A 25191-nucleotide genomic window follows, 5' to 3' on the forward strand; every position below is an offset into this window, starting at 1 on the left:
AAAGGCGTTTTGGTGACTAGCTGGGTAATAATATATGAAAGAAAAATGAACAGCCTTGAGGGAAAAAAGGCTCATTATCAAGGTTAGAGTAGTGCACTGCTTCACAAAGTGTTGGAGATGTGGAGTCTTCTACAGCACGTGCTGTGATCCCACCAAAATACTGCTAGCAGCTAGCTGTCTGTGAGCAGGTCACCAGCCACCACAGTCCCTGTGGTTAAAAGTTGAGCCTATTAACTTAAAAAAGGTGTCTTCTAAGCCAAGACAGAAAAAGATAATGTAACCAGGTAGCCTGGTTTGTTGGAAACACTTAGGCCATTCTCAACCTGGACAAGTCAGTTCCTTCCTAGAACAAACAACACATTCAACAGCATTTTGGGTGACTGCCATTTCAGTAATATTGTTGTAACAGGAAAGAGAAGTAAGTTTGCCTTAAGCATTTTTTTCTTTGAAACAGACAGCAGAAAGAACAGAGAAATTACAAGAGGTAGTGAGTTTAGCAAACCTGCACATAAAAGAATCTTTCATAAGAATAAAATACTGCATTTACAGCTGTAAAAGTGCACACCCGTATAATCTAAAAATACAAAGCTACTTTTACTGTGTTTCAGGGCTTGCTCTTCTTTTAGTTCAAGTGCTGGGCTTTAAGTGTTTAACCTCATTGCATTGGCAAAACCAAGCCATTCATACAGCACTGAGCCTTTAACTCATAAGTGAAGAAGTTAAACTTGGTAGTTTAGTGTAACCAAAGTGCAGTTGTGTTCTTCACACTGTGTATGTTTTGACTGGCTTGTAAAATGAATGTAGAAGTTCATGGCTCTCCCTGGCAACTTCTTGTGATGACTGAGGCAAACATGATCTGCAACATATTTGACTGCAGCCTGACTCTGAATGAGAAGACAGGCTTTTATCAGACAGTGGAGAAAAGTCGAAGTCAGCTACCTGCAAAAGGAACATCAAAGAGAGAGTTTTTAATTTGGGTCCCACTGGCTTGACTGAGTCAAGCAAGAATACTTTGGGCCATAAACAGCAGTTAGTCCTCAACCAGTTTCAGTCAGTCACCAACTCCAAACAGACTTCTGATTTATACCTGTTGCACGTCCCATAGGTAGTCTCTCTAGAGGTATACTATTCATATCGTGGTATGATGTGAAGTGGTTTAAGTACTTTCCAAAGGGCCATGAAAGCAACTTTTGATTTAGGAGCTCATGCTTATTAGAAATACAGTAATGCAGCATGTGAAAGCTACACCAGAGATGGAAGGGAGCTGAGGAGATAAAGATCACATACTAGGGTAAGGTAACGATTTAGTGCCACTTTAGGTAATGTACCTACACTTTTTTACTCTCCTGTATTCTCTCTCATTATCCCCCTGCTTTCTTTCATGTAACCACTCTAAGACAGATCCTCTGGAAGGGATACTTCAGTGCAAGCACTTGCTTGGGTATATTAACAAACTGCCCATGATAGCCTAGCAACTGGCCAGAAGCTTGCCTGTTGTTTCAAGTGTTTGCCTGCACTGTTCAGATTTTTCCATGGAATGGATCAGACACACTAGGGGAATGCTCACTCCTGCTCTGTTAGTCTGGGCATTAAAGAAGGGACATGGTTGAAAGGTGTCTTTACTTACTCTTCTAGCCCAAAGTAAGAGTAATGGAATACCTCCACAAGATCTTTTTGTTGTGTGTTACTTCGGAAGGTTGTGTACAGCACCAGTCCTAGCATCACTGAAACCAGAGCAATGCAGAGCAGGACAAAAAAAGCTGGGTGAATCCCTAGGAAAAAGCACAAAGGCACATTCATGGAGTGATACAGTATAGTGAGAAGGAAATGATGTTTTAGGAGAAGTTTTCATAATTTTAGACCAAATTACATCTGTTGTAACAAGGAATAATTTTTTTCAGCCCAGATCACTTCAGATCTTTAAGATCTCAGAAGTGGGAATGCGGAATTGTGAGATTGTTTTTTCCATACCTTTTTACCCTCTTTTCCCTTTAACAGCCTAAAAAAATCTCCACCCCTTTACATATGTTTGTGCTAACTCTCCAGTGTGTTTGTACCTCTGCGGTACTCAAAGAAGACAGGAAGGAACCTCATCTTCACAGCAGCTAGCAGCCTCCATCAAAAAGTATTTGCATACTTAGTCCTGAATGCTCATCAGTGCCTTCTGGACTGAGCTGCCCTGTCTGCATAAAAGTGCTAGCCCATGTTGAGATGGTATATCTATTCTATATCACAACCTGGCTGTCCTCTGGTCCTCTTCACATAACCTCTTTCTCAGATGATTCAGGGACCCAAGGGGAGCATGTGTGAGCATGCATGGGGAAGCCAGCAGGCATTCCTGGCTGGAGAGACAGAAACTTAACACTGAACTGGAGGCCTAGAAAAATCTACCCTTAAAAAAATCCAGAGCTAAAGTGAATAGAAAGAACTGAGACTGCTTAATTAAGGGAGTGCTATAAACATATATGTTTCCTAGTTACCCTCTCTAACTACAAAAGCCAGACTATTTAAACTAAAAAATATGTAATTTAAGTAAATCAACCTTCTCAGGAAATTCATTAGCTTCAAGATACTCTTGGGACTAAGGGTTCAGCAGGATGCAAGAAGCTCAGAGCAATTACAGTAGGCACATTATAGGTTGTCCTTTGTCTTTCTCCTTCCTATGCTTTCAGGGATCTATACCAGTTTCCAGAAGCCTCACCTGCAGGGTGGTTAATCCATAATTATCTGGTTAATCCATAATTATCTTTGACATGTTTGAGGCTGTTGGTTCTCCGACAGGTGGGAATCCCTGTGCTGCTCAGATCAGCTGCCCCTCACCTGTTGGCCACACTTTGATTTCATGGTACGTCTGCAGCATAGTCACGCCGTTCTCCACTCTGACGCTGAGGCAGTACTGCCCAGCATCACTGAAGGTATGGCTGAGGTTATAGCAGGAGCCATTAATTACCACAAGATGGCACTTTTCCCCTTCCAGTGGAATGCACTCGGCCTTTATGAGCCAGCATAATGCTAGCGGTGGGCTGAAACGAGACAAGAGCAAAAATGAAAGAAAAAAATTGGTGAAAACGTTGAAAAAATTTCAGCTAGGAGCTGATGAATCACTTGGTTAAAATAGTATAATAATTGTGAAAATAATGAAGTTAATCTAAGTACAAATAGGGAGGTAATTAATTACACAGTCATTCAGTTTATAATATTGGTCTATTGAGAAAGTTCTTTGTAATGCTTTTATAAAAGCAAGCCTTTCAGATGAGAAATAAATACCTGCATGGGTCATAAGCAGGCATTTTGTGGAAAAAAACCCATAGTCCTTCTCCAATAATGATAAAAGGAATCTTTTTTCCTGCACTTTCAAGGGAGTATAGGTTGTTTTTCTTTTGTTCTTCTCACACAGAAGAAAATCACTGTTTGTGCTATGTAAGTACACCCAAGACTTCTGATTATAAAATCCCCACAACCAGAACTGGAAAGGATGTAAGATGAGTTCTGTACAATGGACTAATAAATGCAAATAAATTGCAGGGATCACAGTACTCCCTTATAATAACAAATATGTTCCTATTTGCTAAGTAGCCTAGGTGCAAACCATTTCATGGCCATGTGTCTTCTCACAATATCTAGTTGATGCCTTTTATTTACATTTTAAGACCCTTGTTCCAACTGACTCTGCTTGGACTCACCTTATGCTCTGTGGACTTTGATTCTGACAACCAGATAGAGCTTTTCGTTACTCCATCTTATTAGTATTTTGTTCCTTATCTCTTTGGGACATTATTTGCTAAAGAAAGCAGTGTGTTTATGAGTTTAGCTCATTTTCTAGCTTTGTTTTTGATAACCCATCTCTTGAGCCGTTGTCATTGCTTCTCTATCATAAGCTCCTATTGCATCAGTCCCAGTCCCGTGGCCAGTTTAGGTCGGGCAAACACTGTCCATCTTAAAGCCAAGCCTGCTTTTAGAGATCTCAGGTTCTCCTGTAATGGTTTTTGGCTGTCTGTATTTACTTGTATGCCACCTTCAGTTTCCAATCCTGCTAATGTGCATTCACTTTTGAATGCAAACTGTGCTGCTTTGTCTGTTGGGGCTATTTATGCCTTTGGCAAACAATTCTGTATTGGGTGCTACTTGCTCTATCCTACACCTTTGCTAATAGCCCTGCTCTATTCGGTTTTGGGTTTTTTTTTCAATCCAGCACTAGCTTCAACAGCTCCCAGTAGGAGAACTGGAAGTAAGTGTCACTTTTCTACTCTTCTGGAGTAAAAACGGCTTCTGTGGTTATAGAGCTTTTATGGTGAAGGAGTTTTCCTGAGTGTTTCAGTGGTATTTGAATTACAAAAATCCTCTGATACGTTCTAAATGCTGCAGCTTGAGAGAGCTTGTGCTAGGATCGAGGTGCTCACGACTCTCCTGTTATCATCCCTGCATAGAGCCCTTCTGTCTTATTTTATCTGTGGCAATCTCAGCTTTGCCATAATTATTCCCCAGACCCATTATGCCCATAAGCCAGTCAAGGATAATTGCTGTGCAACAGGGCTCTAAATATAATTTATTTAATGGTGGGGAAATTGGTCAAGAAGAAAAATTCAAAAGGAAGTTTTAAAATGTATTTCAATCCTCCCTTCCCCGTATTTCTTTTCTAACATTCTCTTTACAAAGATATAAAAATAACATTTGCCTTATGTAGGAGGATTCTACTTTTCTGTAAAGATTGAGGCTCTTGCAGGCTCTTAAAGAGTTCATGGTATTTCAAGTCAGGAAAATCCAATATTCAACAGCATTTTATTCAAAGGAAATTTCATTTTTGTTTAAAGGAACAGTTCTATGGAGTTCAACTCACTATTTTAAGGGAACAGTGTGGAAAAAAAAGTAGACAAAAAGGAACTTAAATAGACAAAATAGAGAAAGAAGTTGTGTTTGTACTTACGTGCCATTGATATGAAGAGATAAATTCAAGTCTTCCATTACGTGAGTCTCTCTGGAGCCCACTACATTAATGCTTTGAACAGCATCTGAGGAAGGGAAAAAACAAACCACATCACACTCAACATGTAAACCTGAAATTCCCTGGTTTTCCAGTGAAGGTTTATTTTCACAGACTTTGCAGGTTTTAGCTCCATCAGTCACACAAATAACACTTACACCACACCCAAAAAAGAAACCTCCTGCTAGAGTTGTTGTAAGTTTTCTGAATTGTGATTTCTTTTTAATATACAATCAACTACTTTGTTAATCCTTCACATTTTTAGTTATGTGCTTGTTAACTCCTGAACCTGATCAAATCAACAAGACTTTCCTAATGCTTATTTAACTAATAATAGTTAAATAGCTGGCATAAATTAAACAAAGAAATCCTCCATAAGTTACAGTAAGCATTTTGTTGTAAGTTTTAAGTGTATGTGAGACTGTTACAAAAGACAGTGAAACTTTTGGTAAATGAAAAAGCAACATAAGATTTTATATATTTTCTCCTATTTTTTTCTGTGCTTGAACAGCACGAAGTCCATTTTGTGATGGAAACACTTAACTGAATAACGACCAGTTCTTGCATGTGAAACAATACTTAAGTTGTATTATCACATTAAAGATAGATTGTATCTGTAGCTATATAGCAAGTTCAGTTTGAGTAAGCAAAACGTTTTATAATTACCTAACAACTCCAGAGCAGTAGTGAAATCACCAGTTTTCTGCACTGTTTCTCTTTCATGTATGATGCTTCCAATTTGCTCCCATTCAGCTATGACTTTAAGATGCACTGTGCGATTCCCCATGGTAGAGTGGTTATAGTAGACAAAGGGCTGCTTCGTGATCTGAAAAACTCTACATGCAACATGAAAAGATTAAGAACCACAATCACCTTTTACCAAGTAACTGTATATTTCTGATTTAAAAGGGACAAGCTCTAACAATGTTTTTTAAAGAGAATGCTACAGTCTGCTGTGATTCTAGTTCTACTTCATGTCCATATCAATAAGGATTAATATCTGTGTCACCACCAACAGAACTACTATCAGTATATGACCCAGAGCATATCTATGCATTTTGATCAAAGAAACTGAATCTAGTGCTAAAAGAATTCACAAAATGGAACAGAAATAGCCAGTAAATTATGGTAACTACCTTTATAGCAGGTGGCCTATAAGCTAATTAAAGCACTATGGTGGGAGGGGGAGGAGAAAAAAAAAAGAAAAAAGCGGTATTCAAGGACTGAATCCTATGATTTAATTTTGTCCTATGATTTAAGTGGGATTTTTTTTTTTTCTAGATGGGCATTTGGATCAGAGCCGTCTTGAATACTCTCTAAAGTAAACAAAGAAGTCACACTTACCCATCTCCAAAATCCCAGTTGTAGACAAAGGATGCTGACTTGAAGTAATGACTTGGGTCATGAAGACAGAAGGAAATACGGGTCACAGTGCCCGTGGAAGAACTAGAACCATGTGTGATAAATCTACTGTGTTCTATCTTGGCAATGGTAAGATTCCCTGTGATAAATTCTGCAGATGATAAGATGGAAGAAGATTGACAACAAAAATCACTTTCATAGCAACCTCTGTGTGAGTATCAAAACATTACTTAAAATGTACTGCATAAGTCTTTTTAGGTCCTAGTCCAAGTGGTTAAGTGTATTTTATATCTATTATTCAGTATTGTTACATGTGTTAATGAAGCAGAGAAATTAAATTCCTTGCTTAGGTTAATACAATGGGCCATGATAAAGCTTCTAGTAGAACTAAGAGTAATAATCCTGGTCTGATTGAAGTTAATGCCAATTTTTACTATGGATTTAAAAAGAACTGTGATTAACACAAGTATCTAGATAAAGGGATTCAGAATCAAACCAATAGAGCCACCCTTCATGTTTGGGGTGGCAGGTTTTGTTTGTTTCTTTTGTGGGATTTTTATGTTGCTGTTTTTTGGCTTTTAGTTTTAGCTACTTCCATAGAAATGAAAATTTGGCTACTATGAGTAAGAGATGTGCCATATATTGTGAATACAGAATAGCAGAAAAAATCTGCTGATGTCTGAAGCAGATCCTATGCTAGAGTTTTTTACAAGGACTACAAAGGCTGATCTAAAAACAATTGTTTAACCTATGAATAAAGAGGTTTTATGATGATACATGTACCAGCTCATTATAAAATTAATGGGCTATTAATTACCAACAACAGATTCTTACCCTGTTAACAATCCATTAAATTTGGTTAACTGTTCTCTTGATGATGCACTAATAAAAATCACAATTAATGCTTCAGAATGGGGCCAGTAATTCAGAACTAACTGGACTTATAATTTATATAAGTTGTTGACAACTAGCTTTGAGCACCTGTGAAGCCCCACTAGGTGCTCTTGCTTGGGAAGGCAGAAAGGTGCAGTGGGATCTTACCTTTTAGAACTACGGAAAGCTTTTATTCCTTTTGCTTGCAGCATGAGAATATGACGATGCAAAGCAAGAAATGAGTAAGTAGATATTCAACATGGCAGCAGTTCTTAACAGAGAAAAGATCTCATGTATACTTTTATCAGACTTATCCAGTAAGCTTGGTGTTTCTCGAAGAAAAGTCTCAACAGCTAAAATGTCAGCTACACCCTATGGTTATCTCTTTTGTCTTCCTCCATGTCCTTATCATTGGCTGGAAGGTGAGTCTATTTTGGAGTATGTAAGTTGAGCACCGGGATGCAGGGTTAGAGGGAAAGAAAGAAGGGATTGTGGGAAGCTATCAAGTGATATTTCATGTCAATACTGTATCAGAGATTAGGTTAACCATATCACATCATTGGTCAGTTTGTCAAAAAATATATATTTATGGTTATAAATATTCCCAGTAAGCTGATTAATTATTTGAAATGCAGCCATGACTTCACATCCAATTTCAGTGCACTCAGAGATTGAAAAGAAAATGTAATGGCTCTGTTGTACTGATGGCCTAAGTTTTTGCTGTGTCATGCAATGGGGAAAATCAGTAGATTGTCACTGCTGCTGGTCATACTAACTTTAGAAATGCTGAGAAACAGTACAGGAAGCATTGTTTTAGGAGTCTGGACATCACTGAATAACACTGTGTGAACTGCAGCTACTGAAGCATCTGTTTTCTAGTTCATTTTCTCTAAATGAAACAGTCAGGAAAACATGGGCAGGATCACACTTGCTTCCTTGTATGTAGGTAGGCTACAGCACAGCCTGGTTAGCACAATGCCATCCAAACCCACTTTCCATCAAAGGGGTGTACAAATCAATGTATGTTGGCAGAAGCCATATTTATGCCTGGCTTTCATGTTTCTGATGCAAGCAAAGGAAGCAAGCATCCTGATCTATATTGAATTCCTGAATACACAGAGGTTGTAAAGCCATTTTACCTGTAATTTGAAGCACGGTGACATTTCTAGCAACCGGCCGACATAACCAACAGTTTCTGTGAGTCACCCAGACAGATATGGGAAAAGTCCCAGGAAATTCACCAGTCACATTAATTACAGAGTTAAACTGCTGCTCAGATTTCTCTATCAGAATCAGGGGAGCATAAATCCAGTTGAAGTGATATAAATTTGATGCTACACTCTCATTCTTCATACTTAGACTGGCGTGAACAGTGGCTTGAGCTCCTGTTGTGATGGGACCATTGTTGGCTATCTCCAGAACATACTTCTCTGTGGAAATCATAAGAAGAAAAAAAAAACCAAACCCAAACTTAGTTGTATTGCATTTTTAAATTAATTTATTTATACATTCTAACTAGTCAGCTGTAGTTACGTATTAGTATATTACTTCTTTTTTACCATTTAAAAACCTGGAAAAGAAACTGTTGCATCTATATATGAGTTCAAACAAGTAGCATTAAACAACATGTTAGACTGGGTCCTAGGAATGTTAATAATAGCAGGGAGCTTCAGATTAGAACATTACAAAAACTTTGATGAGGTTTTATAGGCAGAACTGGACAACATGGAGCAAGTTCCCTTGCTGCACCAGTGCTCTGCCTGGCGATCCTCTCACCAGGGAGCACTGGGGCAATGCTGGGCAGAGCAGCAGAGCTGGGGGGGTTCTCATGCTGATGACTTTCCTTCTCCTCTCTTTCTGCAGCAACGAGATTGCTAACAGGGACCTGAGCCTTTTAGCTGCAGAAGCTGCATTTCTCACTCATCTATGACATGTAACACGGAGCACAGGGGTAGGCTACCCCTGTGCTGGCTTTCCTGCACCCATCAGCTTTGGATGGGGTGGAAGCAGAACCCAAAGCATCTACTTAGTGCCCACATTTTATTTCACATATTGCAGGCACTGCGCAAATCTGGTTGCAAAATGACTGTGAGAGGTAATGTTTTACTGCCTGAGCAAGAATTCCACTATTCTCATTTCACAAGGGAATGGCCCTGAGTACAGATTTTTGAGTTAATAGAGAAATGCCTGTGATTTGATGGTCTGGCACAGAGAAGTTTCATGTCTGCAGAAGAATCAGGCTACCCTCCTCTTTGTTTCAGCAGAACTTGGGAAAAAAATAGCCAGCTAGCCTGTGCTTATCTAGCACTTCTCCTTGGAGGTTATCGTGGTGCTTTACAAACCAGGGCCACACTGAAGCCCAACAACTGCAGCAGTTGAGATTAAGTGGCTAAACCAAGGTCACTCAATGAGTCACCAGCAGAGCGAGACATTTCATCCAATTCAGGGATTCCTTCTACCTTCTCGATCTCTCTTTGCAGAATACAGCACAGCGAAGGACGGAGGATGCACAGGTGCCCTGAGACCCGCGGCACTGAGTCAGTGGAAGAGGCAGAAGTGCAGCTTCTGGGTGAAGAAGTGCAAAGCAGAACCCTAGCTCCCCAGGATGCCCCAGCTTTCGCGACAGCACCAAAGGTCGCAGAGCCTGAGATCCAGGTCTGAGAAGGTGCTTGGAACTGTCTCCATCCCCTGTCATAGCTCGCAAGCCTGGGTTAGGGAACCATCACCCTCCCACAAGCAAAGCACCTTACGCGCCTTCGCTCCGCAGCCTCACCCCCCATCGCCCGCTCCCCGGCGGCCGCTTACCTGCCGCCGGGGAGGCGCGGCCGAGCAGCAGCAGCACGCAGGTCAGCAGCAGCATGCCCAGGGCGGCGGGGGCCATAGCCAGGCACTGCTGCGATGGGCTCTGGACCGCGTATCGCCGCGCCGGGGCCGGGCGCTGCCCCGAGGCCGTCCGCGGTACTGCGGCACCTCTGACCGCCCAGTGGGACGCTCCCCCGCGGCAGCGCCCGGCTGGCCTCTCCCGGGGAAGTTCCTGCCGGACGGTGTTGCCAACGGAATGGGATGCTGCAGAGCCGCCGGGGGTTTAAAAGTTAAATACATAAATACAAAGCACAAATGCCGCCCATCCGCGGAGAGGGTGGGCACAGCCTTGAGCGCAGAGCCCCGTGTTTTGGGGTTGGTGGCTGATGGAGTATTAGGCTCTGGGGAGTGAGGACACCCCAGTCGCGGACAGCTCGCTGCGGTTATGCGGGCGCTCCACGCCCGGGCTGGCGGCTCCGCGCAAGGTACGCGACGGCAGCTTCTGGAGGGAGCCGGGAAAGCGGCTCCCGCAAACGCAGTGCAGCTTGGTTTAACTGTTTTGAGTACTTATTCGAAGCCCTGTCTTACTCCTGGCTGTGCATGTATTTTTTAACAGATCAGCGCCCCCTCCACCGGCTTTGCTCCGGGTTCCCCGGCGCGGAGGAGCCGCTTCTACCGCCGCTCTCCCGGGGCGCTGCCGGGTCGCGACTGCATCGGCGGGGCGGGTCCTCGGCGGGAGGGGCCTGGGCCTGAAGCGGGACCGACTACGGCCGCGTCTGCCCGGGGTGACTCCTCGACCGCGTTAACTCGGTAACCGGCGTCGTCCCCGGCGACCGCTGCGTTAGGGGACACCCCGGGCCTGAGAGGAAGGATGCTGCCGGGCCCGCCTCAGGCAGCGCGGCCGGCGGGAGCTGGCGAGCGCGCTCCCTGGCTGGGGCGGGGCGGGGCAGGGGTGGGCCGGGGACTGCGGGACCCCTCCCCGTGAGGGAACCGGGCGGCGCGGCGGGCCTCAGCGCCCGCCTCCGCCCGGGGAGATGCGCAGGAGGCGGGCGGCGCGAGGAGGCGGGCGGCGGGAGGAGGCGGCCGGAACTGGGCTCGTGCGCTTCCGTTGCGCTCGTGCGCTGCTGCCGGCCTTCGGGAGCGACAAAGGAGGGAGCTGGGGCGCCGAGGCTGGCCGGGCCCGGGGAGCCGCGGGGTGAGGGGCGCCGCGGCGTGAGGGGCGCAGGGGCGGCAGCGCTTCCGTATGGGCCTGGCGCGGGGTGAAGCGAAGCCGCGGGAGGGAGGCCCGGCGCGCCGCGGGGCGGAGGAAGGGGCCGGAGCCTTGGCAGCACTGCGCTTGGAGGCCTGCGGGCGGGACGCGGGGGGCTGAGGGATGGGAGGTCCTTTGTGGCCGCCGTTCACTGGTGTTCGTGTCCACAGGTCGAGCGCCTCGGCGGGGATGGGATCGGCGTGATGGCCCTGGCAGCGGGGAGCGACCCGGTGGCCACCAGCCTTGCGTCGGGGAAGGTAGGGGGGCGCGGGGCCCAGCGGGCAGTGCCCCGACCCTGGGACAGCCGTGGAGGGATCTGGGGGGATGTTTGCGGAGCACCCCCAGCTGTTGGTCGCTGTTCAAGGGTGGCTGGGCTGAAGCGGGCTCTGTGGCGAGCTGACAGGAAAGCGCCGAGGTGAGGAGAGAGGTCGCCGGTTTTCCCGTCTGAATTGGATTTGGGGTTTCTTTACAAGTGAGAAAGGCGGCTTGCGGCGGCAGGACAGCTCCAGGCACCTCTGGGAGCGGGTCCTGACGGGATGTTTCCGAGGGGACCTGCGAGTTTGGGGTCCGACTGGACAGGATAACAGCTGTGCGGTGCAAGGAGCATCCCCGAGCTGCTGCTGCTGGGAGAAACGGGACCAAAGGAAACGCGTGAATGTTTGTGCTGTGGTGTGAAGAGCCCAGTAGCCACCTCTATCTAGAAGTGTGTTCCAGTGATACTGGGTGCTGCAAATACTAGGCATTATATATGTAGGCTTTCCTTTTGGAAAAAACGTACCCTTCTCAATGTGTCAAAAGAATGGATGTAGGTGATGTAGTAGCTGGTGTTAACCAAGCATATAAATTAACAAGTATTTTTTTATGTTTTTGTAGGTTTGTTGATCTTGATTTTAGGTACTGAAAGCTGATCCTTCATCCTCCAAGATGGCATTTGTTTCAGCACAAGGGCCTACAGTGGTGGACCAAACCACTTTGATGAAAAAATACCTTCAGTTTGTGGCTGCTCTTACAGATGTCAACACACGTAAGATACTTTTTTTTCTGTTGAAAGTCCTTCAATAGTTTGTTTCACAAATGTTGCAGTATTGTTTAGACAGTTGATAAATATGTGTTGAATTCACTTTGCATTCCGTTTGAGTTTTGATTTTTGAAGAAGCAAAATGATGAGTAACACTTACATGAGCCAAAGTGAGTGAGCTCTGTGTGTATGTGTATGTGTGTGCATTTGTGCGATGGTTGATTGTGAGAATTGTGTGTCTTATAGTTCGGCTGTGATAGCTAAACTGATAAGATCTGATTGCTTCTTTGATCAGTGAGTCTGGTGTTTTCATTCATGATGTAGTTTTGTGTTTAATTTTTTTGCTTGACTTTTTATTTTCAGCTGATGAAACCAAATTGAAAATGATGCAAGAAGTTAGTGAGAACTTTGAGGTAAATATAAAAACACTCAACAACCCAAATGAACATCCACGAAAACTTTCTGAATCTTCAGATTCAGAAAGTAACTTTCTGAAATGACAGTCTTCTTAGTGCTTAACATTTGTTGGTTTGATTTCTGATGTTATGTGGGTAAAATGTTAGTATTAGTATCTTGTGACTTATAACTATAAATCATAAGTCACTGATTTTAGGTTTGTATTTAGGAATTAGCCAGGTTAATGAATAATTACAGTGTTTGTACTTGAAGAGCTCTTTCATTCTCTAATCTTTATTCAGTAAGCATTTAAATAAAGGTGAAGAAATAGATTTTTCTTTCATTTTAATGATGAAATTTCTGTATTTAAAGCTTCTTTGATTTAGTTCAAATATTTATTGTACTGTTATGAAGCAGAAGCCTCTCTGGTTCCTGTGAGTAGTTCCATAGTATGGAACTGAGGGAGGAGTTCTCAGATACAGAATCTGACATCAGGAGTGGAGATGGCTCCCATGACATCTTTTGCATGGTGAGGGACTGTTAAGTTTAGATGAACAGCGGAAAAAGAGGCAAAAGTTAATCCAACTCTGTGTTAGCATAAGTTACACCTTGATAGTTATTATGTGTCTGTTTTGAAATTATGGAGAACTTGTTATTTTGTAAGAATAAGTTCAAGATCCTAGAATCTAGAATGTAATTTTAGATCTTAGACTGTAATTATCTCTGTATCTAGTTTTTTAGTCATGGTATGATTAAACGAAAGTGCTACTATTGTGACATATTCTTTCCTTAACTGCTTTATTTGAAGTGATTTTGCACAGTCCATGAAAAGGAAACATAAACACATATTCTAGTCCTGTTTAATGTCTTTGGATATTTTAAAGTAAGCTTTATGCTAAGTTGCATCCAATAGGTGCTGGATGTTGAAAACTGTGCCCATTTTAGTTGTTTCTGAGTTATCGGTGGAATAAATTCAAAGCTGGTGTAACTGTATTACAAAAAAAACCCAACCTAAAAGTTAAAGGCTTAATCCTTGTTTAGTGTGTCTAAGTGATTAAGTAGGTGTCTCTTCTACATCTATATGGGCATGGAGAGCATATTACAGAGCTTCATATTACCATAAGTAACTATCTAAGAATATATGTGTGGAGTTTTGTGTCTGTTTAAGCTGACCTGCCATCTCCAACAAAATTTATCTGACTAAAAGAATAGTTTTAACAGCTTAGTCTAATGATCTATGTAGAATCTGGTGGCTTAGTTGGTTCTCTTTGCTTTTGTTTTCAGTAGGGAAGAACTTGTTCAATATTTGCTTTGGTAACATTCTCTTGTAACTCACTTGGTTCTGTAGTGTGGTCCTACCCAAAGAGGTGATGAATTGACTTGTGCAGAAGTACAGCTCTGTTTGCTCGAAAACACTTGAGGGAGCAAGAGGGATCCACTAATGTAGTTTAATTTTTACTGTAGAGGCTGTGGGCAGTGTTGTTGCATTTTGTTAATGCTGGATGGTTTCTTTTCATCTTCTGTTTCCATAGTTTCTTTATTAACTGTTGCCTACTTCAGTTTCCAATAGCTGTAAAGCTCCTCAGGTTTTATTTTCCACTTAAAATGATTACTTTTTTGTTTGTTTTTGTTTTTTACTTCTTTTCAAAAATTAGCTGTTTGTTCAAATTCTGTCGGCTGCATTATTGATCAGGATGTCTTTCTAGTTAGGGGAAGAACTGACGATAGATTGATTCTGGAGGACTTGTGGAAGTGAGGTTTAAAACTGATGTGCTCCACCTTAACACTTGGCAGTGCCAGTTGCTGGACTGGTTGTTATGGTGTTCTGGGCTAGTAGAGGTTATTGCTCTTCTAAATCAGTTTCTGGATGGACACACCTGGGAGTTTTGAATCTTGTTTCTGAGAAATTATTTGTTCGAGGGTTTGGTTTTTTGGTTTTGTTTTTTTTTTTTTTTTTCTTTCTTCATTTCTTCATAGAGATTCTGAATTCCAGATGGGGAAAGAGGAGTGTATTCATTGTTGTTCCAGTCTCCAGCTTGGAGGAGAAAAAACTTCCAGAATCAGCTTCTGTTGTTGCTTCTGATGTTTTGTGCCAGCAGCGTTATTCTGAACTCTGTTAGAGTAGTGGGGGTTTTAGTTTCTTGTATGGTTCATAGAGGTAGCAGGAATTATGCTGATTTTCTGGTCCTTGCTGTTTAGCAGTTACTGGGAAGGTGCTTTCATAAATTTTAAGCTGGATTTGTGAAGCTATACTTTTCCTGGAATGGATTTGTGAGCCACTTTCCAAGAATGCAGCAATACCTGTTTCATTTCTTGTTTGAAACTTTTTCATTCCTTTCTTCCTCCAAAGTGGAACCATTCTTATGGCATAAACTTGAGGAGGTTGGGAATCATTCAGAATTGGAAAGACTATAAAGGAGGTGAAGGAGGAGAAGATGCAGACAGACTTTTTTTGGAAGATGTTTGAGGTGAAGAAAAGATGCAAGCTAAACTATTGTTCATACTATCCTGTCTTGCATTGTCATGGTTTAACCCCAGCTGGCAACTAAGCCCTACACAGCCGTTTGCTCACCCCCTTTGCTGGGATGGGGGAGAGGATCAGAAGGGAAGCTTTATGTGCTGACCATGGCATTTTATGGTATGGAATATCCCTGGGGTCAGATTGAATCAGCTGTCCTGGATCCAACTCCTTGTGCATCCCCAGCCTCCTGGGGTGAGGAGCAGAAAAGGCCTTGATTCTATGTAAAGCTCCCCCCCCCCCCCTCTTTAAAATGCCTGTTTGTTATGCCAATTCAATTTTCTGTGTGAGGTGACGGTGTTAAAATATATTTAAAAAAATAATCATCTTGCAGTCCATTTGGATTGGAGGAGAGAGGTTAATCTGTATTTACTTTTGTTTTTCACTGATAGTGCTCTGTAGCGTATCAGTAAATGCAAAATCACTGAATCTAATAAGAAGTTACTTAAAATGTTTAATAGTTGCTTGAATGTAATTTAGTATCTAATCTTCCTTTTTTGCTGTTTTTTATTGCTTAATTAGAATGTGACATCATCCCCTCAGTATTCTACATTCCTGGAACACATAATCCCAAGGTTTCTCACCTTTCTACAGGATGGAGAAGTTCAGTTTCTGCAGGAGAAGCCAGCACAGGTAAACACTGGAGCATCTCTTACATGTTTGCAATGTATGCAGCAGACTACTTGTTTGTTACTTGATTAACCTAATGAGCTGATGTATGTACAGACTTTGTTCTTAAAAATAAGTCTGTCATTAGCCAGGAAATTGAAAATGTCCAGTTTCTATATAAGTTAGTTACAAACTTGTAAATCTGGGCTTGCATGAAGAGTGAGGAAAAACTGTGGGCAACAGAATTGTTTTTCTTGCTGAAATATGATAGATTGTTACAGATTACTGAATTTACTGTGGAATGAAAGGCAGAAGTTGAATCTATTGCACTAAATACTTGAGTTCCTTAAAAATAGTCTACTAATTTCCTTTTTCCACAGTAAATTTGTTAGATTTGATTTACATATGTGGGTAGTAGGAAGCATCATGTATTTGTATGTAACCTTCTGTAAATGATTGACCACTGAAGGATTTAGTGTTCAGTAAACAACGTATAAGCTCCGCTTTAAAACATTCTTCTTAACCAGCTTCTGAAGTGTTCCATGAACTCATAATTCTGAGGTTTCCTATGTCCACACAAAGTAAAATGGCTTTTTTCTTTTTAAGCATGCAGAAGCGTTAAGCTAAAAACATGTCACAACTGATTAACTGGTTGGTGCTTTTTTTGTGGGCTTTTAAGAAGTTCTGTCACATCTTTTACCTTTTTTTTTTTTTATGTGTTTTTTTTTTCCCAGCAACTCCGAAAGCTAGTGCTTGAAATAATTCACAGAATACCAACAAATGAACATCTTCGTCTTCATACCAAAAATATCCTGTCTGTGATGTTTAGATTTCTAGAGGTATTCTTTTTTCTTTTCTCTTACAACTGTTTCAAAGTTTCATCTTCTTCCTTCAGCTGCAAAAATTGCTAGGAGCAGGAGCGGAAGGGCATGGCATTTAGGCTTCGCCAGTGTGGTATCTTACTATCTACAGGTGTTTTGAATATTCTCTTCTGCCCTTTAGAAACTTGGATTTTACAAATGCAAGGAACGTTCTCATGCTAGATATTTCATTCATTAATAATTTTCTGGCACATACCTTATTCTAGAGACTCTGTTCTGTTTTTTACTTTTGAAGCTCACAGGAAATAACCTGCTCTATTTGGAGGTGTGTCAGTGTGTAAATAAACACACTTGTGTGTCTGTCTGTGGGGCAATAGAAATAGGTCTGATGGTTTGGAGTTGAAACTTCTGGTTTCTGTTCAAGAAGGGGTGTTTAATTTTAGCCATGCTCTAAGGCTGCAAGGTAAATTTGTATCAAGAGGAAGTCATCTTGCTCATGAAAATTAATATTAATGGGGCACTTGAAGGTTGCTGAGTATAATATTAGAAGGTTTTGAAGTACTTACGCAGGAATTGAAGAATGCAGCAATAGGCTCACTAAAGATTCTCTTCTTTTCAGACGGAGAATGAAGAAAATGTACTGATTTGCTTAAGAATAATTATCGAATTGCACAAACAGTTTCGACCAGCAATCACTCAAGAAGTAGGTCATGCATCTTTTTATATGGTATAGAACTTAATGTCATGGTATTTTGTTCAGGTGGGTTGTTTTGTTTGGATTTTTTTCCTGCTGTCCTTTCTATATTGGCTGACCTGTTGTGGTAACCATATATTATTTATTGATGTATTTTACAGTAATTTTAAAAGATGATTGCATAGTGCTGGCACCCCTGGGAAAAGCCCAAACTCTTAAAGCTTAGTTGTTTTTGCCTTAAGTGTTTATGGACAAAGTGTTTATGGATTAAACTACGGAATAAAATTCCCACAGAAGGGAAGAGAACTGGTGACTTTTTAGTATATGATGGGAAAATCCTGGAAAAGGAGTATTATGATTGTTCCCCCCACCCCTGCTTCTCTCCTGTGAGTCATGAAGGAGCATTTGAAAGTTTTCATTTTTATTCTGTTGCTTTCTTCCGTTGATTTTCTCCTGGGAAGGCTTAGTTGGTTTGCAGTAATTATTTCTGATAATACTGTATTGGAACTATGTTGAGATGATAGGTAAATTGGATTCTTTCCAAGTGCAATTCAAATGAATATTGGCAGAACAGAAGGAATAAGTGAGTGCTTTCAGATTCTTTGTAAGTAACACGAAAAATATGCTCTAGTGGTGACTATGAAGATTTTATATAATTGTACTGTTATTAGAGAGTTTCTAAACCAATGAAAACCTTTTTTTCTTTATGGTAAACTGACTTCTTCCTTACTAGATCCATCATTTTTTGGACTTCGTCAAACAGATTTACAAGGAACTTCCTAAAGTAGTGGTAAGCTTTTTATTTCTTAAATTGGCCTTACTATGGTCAGACAGGTAGTTTTTATTTCTTAATTGTATTTCTAGAAGATATTAACATAATTACTTTTGTGTCTAGTGATACAAAGTAAATATAGTTTTAATAAAAGCATTTAACAAAATACATCTAAACCAGAGAGATTTAGATTTTGAATTAGAAAGCTTTCTGTTTATAGCACAATATTACTAGTAACAGCAAACTGAGGTAAACTTGAGGTAAACTTGTCTAATAAAGCAGTTGACTGCAGTGGTGTACATGTAGCCAAATGTCTTTTTTTGAGGGAAAGGTGAGGTGATGTACTTCCCAGCAGCAGACAGAGCTCTTCAGTGTGCTTGATCTCTGTGGAGGCCTTCACCTGCTCTTCCTCACTGATACAGAGCATCTCTTTGGATGATTTTCTTTAGCAAAAGAACCACCTTGTTTGGGGATGCTTCTCTGCTGCTTGACGTAGTGGAAGATTGCAGGGTATGTCTGTAGTCCTAGTAGATCCTGCAGTATGAGCATCATGTGCATAGAAGAAAAAACCACCCACAGTTAGTTGTAAGGGGAAATTATATGGTTGAATTCCAGTTAGATAAATAGCTTTTCGACTGTTCCTAGCATCATTACAGTTTTTTTTCTGCTCTTTGCTTTTAGAATCGGTATTTTGAGAATCCTCAGGTGATCCCAGAGAACACTGTTCCTACTCCTGAAATGGTTGGCATGATTACAACAATTGTGGTGAAAGTAAACCCTGAGCGAGAAGATAGTGAAACAAGAACAGTGAGTATTCAACTGCTCTTTAATTCTGACGCTGTCTGTATCACAATATCCCAGATCATAAGGGGAGGTAAAAGTAATAGGCTTTCTTGCTTGTTTTTCTTATCAAGACTTATTTGTAGAAGCTGATTGAAACTTTTCAAATCTTTCCTATGCAGCTATAGTTACAGGATTTTTATGTAATATAATACCAAATGGCTTTGTGCTTTTCAAATGTTACTATCACTAAGTATAGTGCAGTTAAACTGAGTAGTTTCTTTAAAAATGTATTTCAGATACTCTTTTGAATTAATAACTAAACTGTTTATAACCGATGCATTCTTTCTTTCAGCATTCTATAATTCCCAGAGGATCATTATCTCTAAAGGTCTTGGCTGAGCTACCTATTATTGTTGTTCTTATGTATCAGGTTAGTAAAATCTGGTGTTTCATATATATATTAATGGATATATGCTTTTTATTCCAAATGGCTTGTGAACTTCTGCTGGCTAACATACTATTAAAAATGAATGTAGTGTATTTTTGAGATTAAAATACGGCCTAAGAAAAAGATGCTGAGATATTTTTTTCTGATTAGCTCTCAAATAAGTTGACTGCAACCGTGACCTCTAATAATACTTTATTTTTTTTAAGCTCTACAAATTGAACATTCATAACGTAGTAGCTGAATTTGTGCCCTTGATTATGAACACTATTATAATACAGGTTTCTACACAAGCAAGGTAAGAGCATTTTAAAGGTATTTTTATGTCATTTGGGATAAACTACTTAAGTCTGCCATTCAGTATTGCCCAGAATATTTTTGTCTTGTATCCTGTGTTTTTTGTTTCTATACTTACTGTAGAGTTTCTTACGCAAATCTGTATTACCACAAATAGAATGGGATGGAGACAACGTTAGCTAGGACACTAGCTGTTATTTAATCGTTACCAGCAGGGGTACATTTTTTCTGTTCTAAGTTATGGCTTAGGTGAAGCCTTGTGATGTTGCAGATGGGGGTGCCACTTTTCCTGCTTCAGATAGATGCTTATAAGGAGTGGTAAAGAGTGCTAACCAGGGCAGCAGGAGTAAAATCTCTGTCTTTTCCTATCTGTCTGGATGATCTGAGTAAATGGTTGAAGCTTAAGACAGACAGACAAGTCTGTGGGAGGGAATATTGCTTGGGAGAAAAATGAAGCCAAGTGTTCGATGCTGATGTATTGCCTTGGCTTTCTGTAGAAAGTTGAAAACTGTATGGCTGCCTTAGGGCTGTGCATTTCTGCGTGGAGCGTAAGATGCTGGGAATGAAAATGGCATAGAGCTTGTTGAAAATGAGCTCTCCCATGATGATTTTATTCCCTTATGAAGCAAGAACCTCACTACAAGATGATGATATTTGAACCTTCTGTGAATTTTCTAAACAAAGGTATTAAAGAGGAGGAACAAAATTGTAACTGCTGTTCAATTTCATTTCAGGCAACATAAACTTTATAACAAGGAATTGTATGCCGATTTTATCGCTGCTCAAATTAAAACATTGTCTTTTTTGGCTTACATCATAAGAATTTACCAGGTAGGTTGTATTTTTGTTGCTTTGTTACTGCTAGTGCAGCAGATCTGTAATTACCTTGTCAGGCAAGTAACCAGCATGACTGCAGTGTCTCAGGGGTTGAAGACAGGAGTGTGTTACAAATCTGAAGACAGGGTTATACTTTGCCACCCTTTCAGAAGTATTGTCATATGAATGCATAGTAAAAATGCGCTGTTTCTCTTGCCCTGGGCATTTATAGAATGGCTGTTGTACTTCAGTTTTATAAGTAGACTTTGTAAAGAGAAACAAGTGAATTTTAATTGAATGTTCCTTTGCAAATGTAAAGCAAACCTTTAAAATAGAATGTCATAATAATTGTATTCATGTTATTTTATTGTAGGAATTAGTGGCTAAATATTCTCAGCAAATGGTAAAAGGAATGTTGCAGTTGCTCTCCAATTGTCCAGCTGAAACTGCACACCTCCGGAAGGAGCTTCTGATTGCTGCTAAGCATATCTTGACAACAGACTTGAGGAGCCGTATGTAGTACTTTTTAAAAATGGATCTATAAATGGGAAGATTTTTAACTATTTATATGTATTTAAGGGGCATATTGCTTATTATTTGTTTCAGGCTATTCCATACTTCTGATTGTTTTGGGAGTGGGTGTGATTTTTTTTTTTTGTTTCATTTTGACTATTTTCTTTTTCCTTAATAAAATAAAATCATCTGAGTAAGGTGGCAGAGTGAGCAAGTGCCTTTTCTAGCTTTCCAAGTATCTGTTGTTCCAGTGAATTACTACTTGATGATAAACATTTGTGTTAGTTTGTAATTGTGCCTTTAATTGTATGGATACTTTAAAATATTAATCTGTTAACCTGAGTGGAAGTAGTTCTGTCAAATCCTGATACGATATTTTTGATTCAGTTTATCTAGTATTTGCCTTTAGCAAAGGAAAACTGTTTTTTGGTCTGCCTGAATTAATGAGGTTAGGTGGGTATGTTCTTTTTTGGCAGAATTGCCAAATTGGAGGTGAGTGTACCTTGTAAAATATTAACTTCTGTCTTTTCATCTTTGCTGTGTGGTCCCATTTCTTTTCCTCTGCTAACAGCAGTTATGGGGCAGTGTGATGTCTTACAGGTACTGTTAGCTTGCCAAAAGAAAAATAGCATATTTCCTAGTTAGGATTATAGAATGGTTAGAGTTGGAATGGACCTTAAGATCACTTAGTTCCAAACCCCCTGCTATGGGCAGGGACACCTTACGCTAGACCATGTCACCCAAGGCCTTGAACACTGCCAGGAATAGAGCATTCACCACTCATTTGGGCACCCTGTTCCAGTGCCTCACCACCCTCACAGTAAAGAACTTCTTCCTTATATCTAATCTGAACTTCCCCTATTTAAGTTTGACCCATTCCCCCTTGTCCTATCATTACAGTCCCTGATGAAGAGTCCCTCTACCAGCATCCTTGTAGGCACCCTTCAGATATTGGAAGGCTGGTCTAAGTTCTCCACACAGCCTGTTCTTCTCCAGGCTGAGTTCTGGAATTTAGTATTGTGGTTACGTGGAAAGCTGTTTTGGCTATTTCTCTAAAGAAATTAGCTTAATTGTTCTACAGTTTTCAGCCTCTTCTTAATAACTTCTGAAGTTGGCCCATTTCAACCAAATTCAGCAGAGTAGTAAGGTCTTAAAGATTTCATGTTCTACATCCTTTGTGAACTTCAGTGTTTGGGTAGCGGACAAAACCTGAGTTAGTGTCTCCACTGAAGGAATAAACAGCAGTGTGAGCTTAGACATTCATTGCTCTTGGTCAGCTGTCTGGTGTTCTAGGACACATATTGGTAACTCATCCATCCAGCCCTGCTCTTGGCTACTTGGCAGCCCAAAGTGGATGTAGAGGAGGAAATGCTTAGAAATGTTAAGATGAAGAGGGAACGTGGTATGTTAGGGGGAATGAAGAGTGTGAGGAAGAGAAGTGGGATATAAAGTGTGTGGAGAGCTGTAGAAGATTAGACTTTGGTCATTCTGTTGATGCAGTTCAACTTACTTGCCAAAATGAGTGCTGAGGGAAGTGTTTCATGTTTCTCAGTCTTGCGATTGTCATTGTTGTCAGTGAAATAATATTTCAAATTGAGTCTTCTGTGTCAATTGAGAGTTGATGAATAATGCCTTGTATTTTACTGTGATGCATTTTGTATATGTGGAACTGTGTTTCTGATTCTAAAAGAGAGAGTGAAGGTGAAACTACTCACTCTACTATCATCACTGTAAACACTACCCCTAAGAATATTTCATATCAATAACTTGTGGCATGCACGTAAATATTAGGTGGAGGTTTTAGAATGTAGCTTAGAAGATAGAATAGAGATGTCTGCTTCAAAAGGCTAGAATGGATTATGTGGCATTTCTGAAATTCTAATGACTAAACGTTGCGAACATGTCTTAATTTCAACATAATGCATTCTTATGTTTATGAGGTTTAATGAGAGAGTTCAATCAATAATCTAGTGTGAACAATTTATTATTACTTGCTTTGTTTTAATTTTTCTTACTAATTCAAAGTAAGAGTAATAGCAAAACATAGGAATATTAATGTTGAATGTGATCAATACATAGAAACTCAGTACTGGTTTTCAGTTTGCATTTGCTGTGCTTTTTTGGTCAGGATTTGTGTCTTTAACTCTTTGTTCTGATAACACCAGTGCAGTTCAGAGTAATTCCTTTTTTAGAGTGGGTTGATCAAAGGAAGTTCCTTTTCAAGTATTTTTTTGAACTCGCCTTTTTTTCTTCATAGTATTATTTTTTGGCTATGACTAAATGTATTCATTTCATGACAATGTTGTGGCGACTGCCTTGTAAAATAATGTATTATCTTTGCATTTAGAATCTTTATTCCCATTCTTTGTTTGCTTTTTCCATTGTAAGTTTTACAGATCTCTAGCCTACTCAAAACCAATGCTGACGTTCCCCTTTGATCTTCCTCCATAATTTGCAGAATGTGATGTTCTCTTAAAGCAAAGACAGCTACCATATTGTCCCTGTGATTTAAGTGGACCTCACTGGTTCCTTGTCCGTTTGAGATTTCATTCAGAAAATGCTGGATTTTGATCTTTAATATTGTTTGGAAATCTGTGGAGAATGAAAGTTGCTGGATCTTCCTCTTTCTCTAACTCTTTGCTTATTTTTAATAAGGTTTAGCTTGTTGCGTTGTTCGGAGGCGGGAGCAGGTAATCCTTCGTGCTGTTTCCATCATCTGCCTTTAGGGTGGAGTAACCTAAGCAATTCCATAAACTTTTTGATTTCTAAATTTGAAAAAGAAAATGCTTCTTCAGTCTTGCTTCGTCACTTGAGTATTTTTTTAAATTACTGGAATCTTCCTTTTTGTTCCCTGGACCCCAGGTTGCAAGTATTCCTCCTTATGTGTTGGGTTAGAGCTTGAATGGTATGACAGACAAAACAGAGTTTTGTTGTACAGTGTTGCCCAAACTTGTCCCTTCCAGTAACTCATTTGTTGCATTTAAAAAAGTTCTGCAAAGATGGAAATAATGTTCTTTCTCTTTCCAGTTGTAACTGTTTTTATTGTATCAATGCTGTGGCTTTGTGTACTGTAATGTTACTCAAGGGGCAAGTGGAGTTCATAGTTACAAGAGGTTAATTGGAAGTTTCCTTCCACTGCCTTTTGTAAACTTCAGGAAAGAATTTTGTAATCAAACCACTTTGACTTAGGTTTAAATATTTCATAGAATCATAGAATCATAGAATAGTTAGGGTTGGAAAGGACCTCAAGATCATCTAGTTCCAACCCCCTGTCATGGGCAGGGACACCTCACACTAAACCATCCCACCCAGGGCTTCATCCAACCTGGCCTTGAACACTGCCAGGGATGGAGCACTCACAACCTCCCTGGGCAACCCATTCCAGTGCCTCACCACCCTAACAGGAAAGAATTTCCTCCTTATCTCCAGTCTGAACTTCCCCCGTTTAAGTTTGAACCCATTACCCCTTGTCCTGTCACTACAGTCCCTGACGAAGAGTCCCTCCCCAGCATCCCTATAGGCCCCCTTCATATACTGGAAGGCTGCTATGAGGTCTCCATGCAGCCTTCTGTTCTCCAGGCAGAACAGCCCCAACTTTCTCAACTTAACTGTCTTATTTTGACTATTTCCTATGTCAGTTATGTATAGCTTTTTCTTTTTTTCTCTCTCCTTTTTTAAATATAGAATTTATTCCATGTATGGACAAGCTCTTTGATGAATCTATACTAATTGGCTCTGGATACACTGCTCGAGAGACACTGAGGTATGACAGGAAGTTTGGAATAGCTTTCTGAGCACTTGCCAGGGCTAGTTTCTTTCAAAGTTTATTAATGCTTACAGTAATGTCTGTATAAGGTCCTAAATCTTTGCTTTAAATAACTGATTTTATTGGATTCCAATATTGGAGGGGCTTCTGTTGCTGTAGAGTGTTTATTGTTGAACACTTTGATGCTGCAGCATGGTAGTGTGAGTGTAGGGCAGAATGAGATTAAACGGAGGCATGAAAATGGTTTGATTTTTTAAATTGCAGAGCACAATGGAAACAGTCATTACTGTGAAATCAACTGGGTATCTTCCTCATATTTCATGAAACTGCCTAAATCTTGTGTGCAGTGTAAAATACGAATGAGATTTAAACTAAGTACTTTAGAACTTATTCGTTCACAGTTGAAAAACAAATAAATGGGGAGAATACTTTCCTTGACTTCAGTAGATACTTATATAGTTTTTATGTGCTTTTGC

General features: G+C 40.5%; 2 protein-coding genes and 1 long non-coding RNA gene across 4 annotated transcripts in view; 2 read left to right on the plus strand and 1 right to left on the minus strand.

The window, feature by feature from the left end:
• Positions 1 to 10109, plus strand: part of LOC136017838 (uncharacterized) — a 107742-nt gene extending 97633 nt beyond the window's left edge. The window contains exons 2-3 of the long non-coding RNA XR_010614103.1: positions 6263 to 6554; positions 9697 to 10109. This is a non-coding gene — a long non-coding RNA (uncharacterized LOC136017838). The remainder of the gene's footprint in view (positions 1 to 6262; positions 6555 to 9696) is intronic.
• Positions 235 to 10424, minus strand: TMEM130 (transmembrane protein 130). Its single transcript, XM_065686502.1, is given in 11 exon segments — positions 235 to 939; positions 1660 to 1772; positions 2821 to 3023; positions 4925 to 5009; positions 5648 to 5817; positions 6326 to 6494; positions 8356 to 8646; positions 10022 to 10101; positions 10103 to 10260; positions 10262 to 10312; positions 10315 to 10424. Coding segments are annotated over 11 exon segments (1527 nt in total). The 5' UTR covers positions 10345 to 10424; the 3' UTR covers positions 235 to 762.
• A 715-nt stretch (positions 10425 to 11139) lies between these two features.
• Positions 11140 to 25191, plus strand: part of TRRAP (transformation/transcription domain associated protein) — a 101021-nt gene continuing 86969 nt past the window's right edge. For both annotated transcript variants that reach the window (XM_065684396.1, XM_065684397.1), the window contains exons 1-14: positions 11140 to 11213; positions 11438 to 11524; positions 12141 to 12291; positions 12649 to 12698; positions 15722 to 15832; positions 16543 to 16647; positions 17249 to 17332; positions 18057 to 18113; positions 18777 to 18902; positions 19231 to 19308; positions 19533 to 19621; positions 20355 to 20451; positions 20810 to 20948; positions 24634 to 24712. In XM_065684396.1, the coding sequence (XP_065540468.1) occupies positions 12192 to 12291; positions 12649 to 12698; positions 15722 to 15832; positions 16543 to 16647; positions 17249 to 17332; positions 18057 to 18113; positions 18777 to 18902; positions 19231 to 19308; positions 19533 to 19621; positions 20355 to 20451; positions 20810 to 20948; positions 24634 to 24712 (1115 nt within the window). In that variant the 5' untranslated portion in view covers positions 11140 to 11213; positions 11438 to 11524; positions 12141 to 12191. The remainder of the gene's footprint in view (positions 11214 to 11437; positions 11525 to 12140; positions 12292 to 12648; positions 12699 to 15721; positions 15833 to 16542; positions 16648 to 17248; positions 17333 to 18056; positions 18114 to 18776; positions 18903 to 19230; positions 19309 to 19532; positions 19622 to 20354; positions 20452 to 20809; positions 20949 to 24633; positions 24713 to 25191) is intronic.

Source organism: Lathamus discolor, chromosome 6 (assembly GCF_037157495.1).
Source record: "Lathamus discolor isolate bLatDis1 chromosome 6, bLatDis1.hap1, whole genome shotgun sequence".
Classification (NCBI taxonomy): domain Eukaryota; kingdom Metazoa; phylum Chordata; class Aves; order Psittaciformes; family Psittacidae; genus Lathamus; species Lathamus discolor.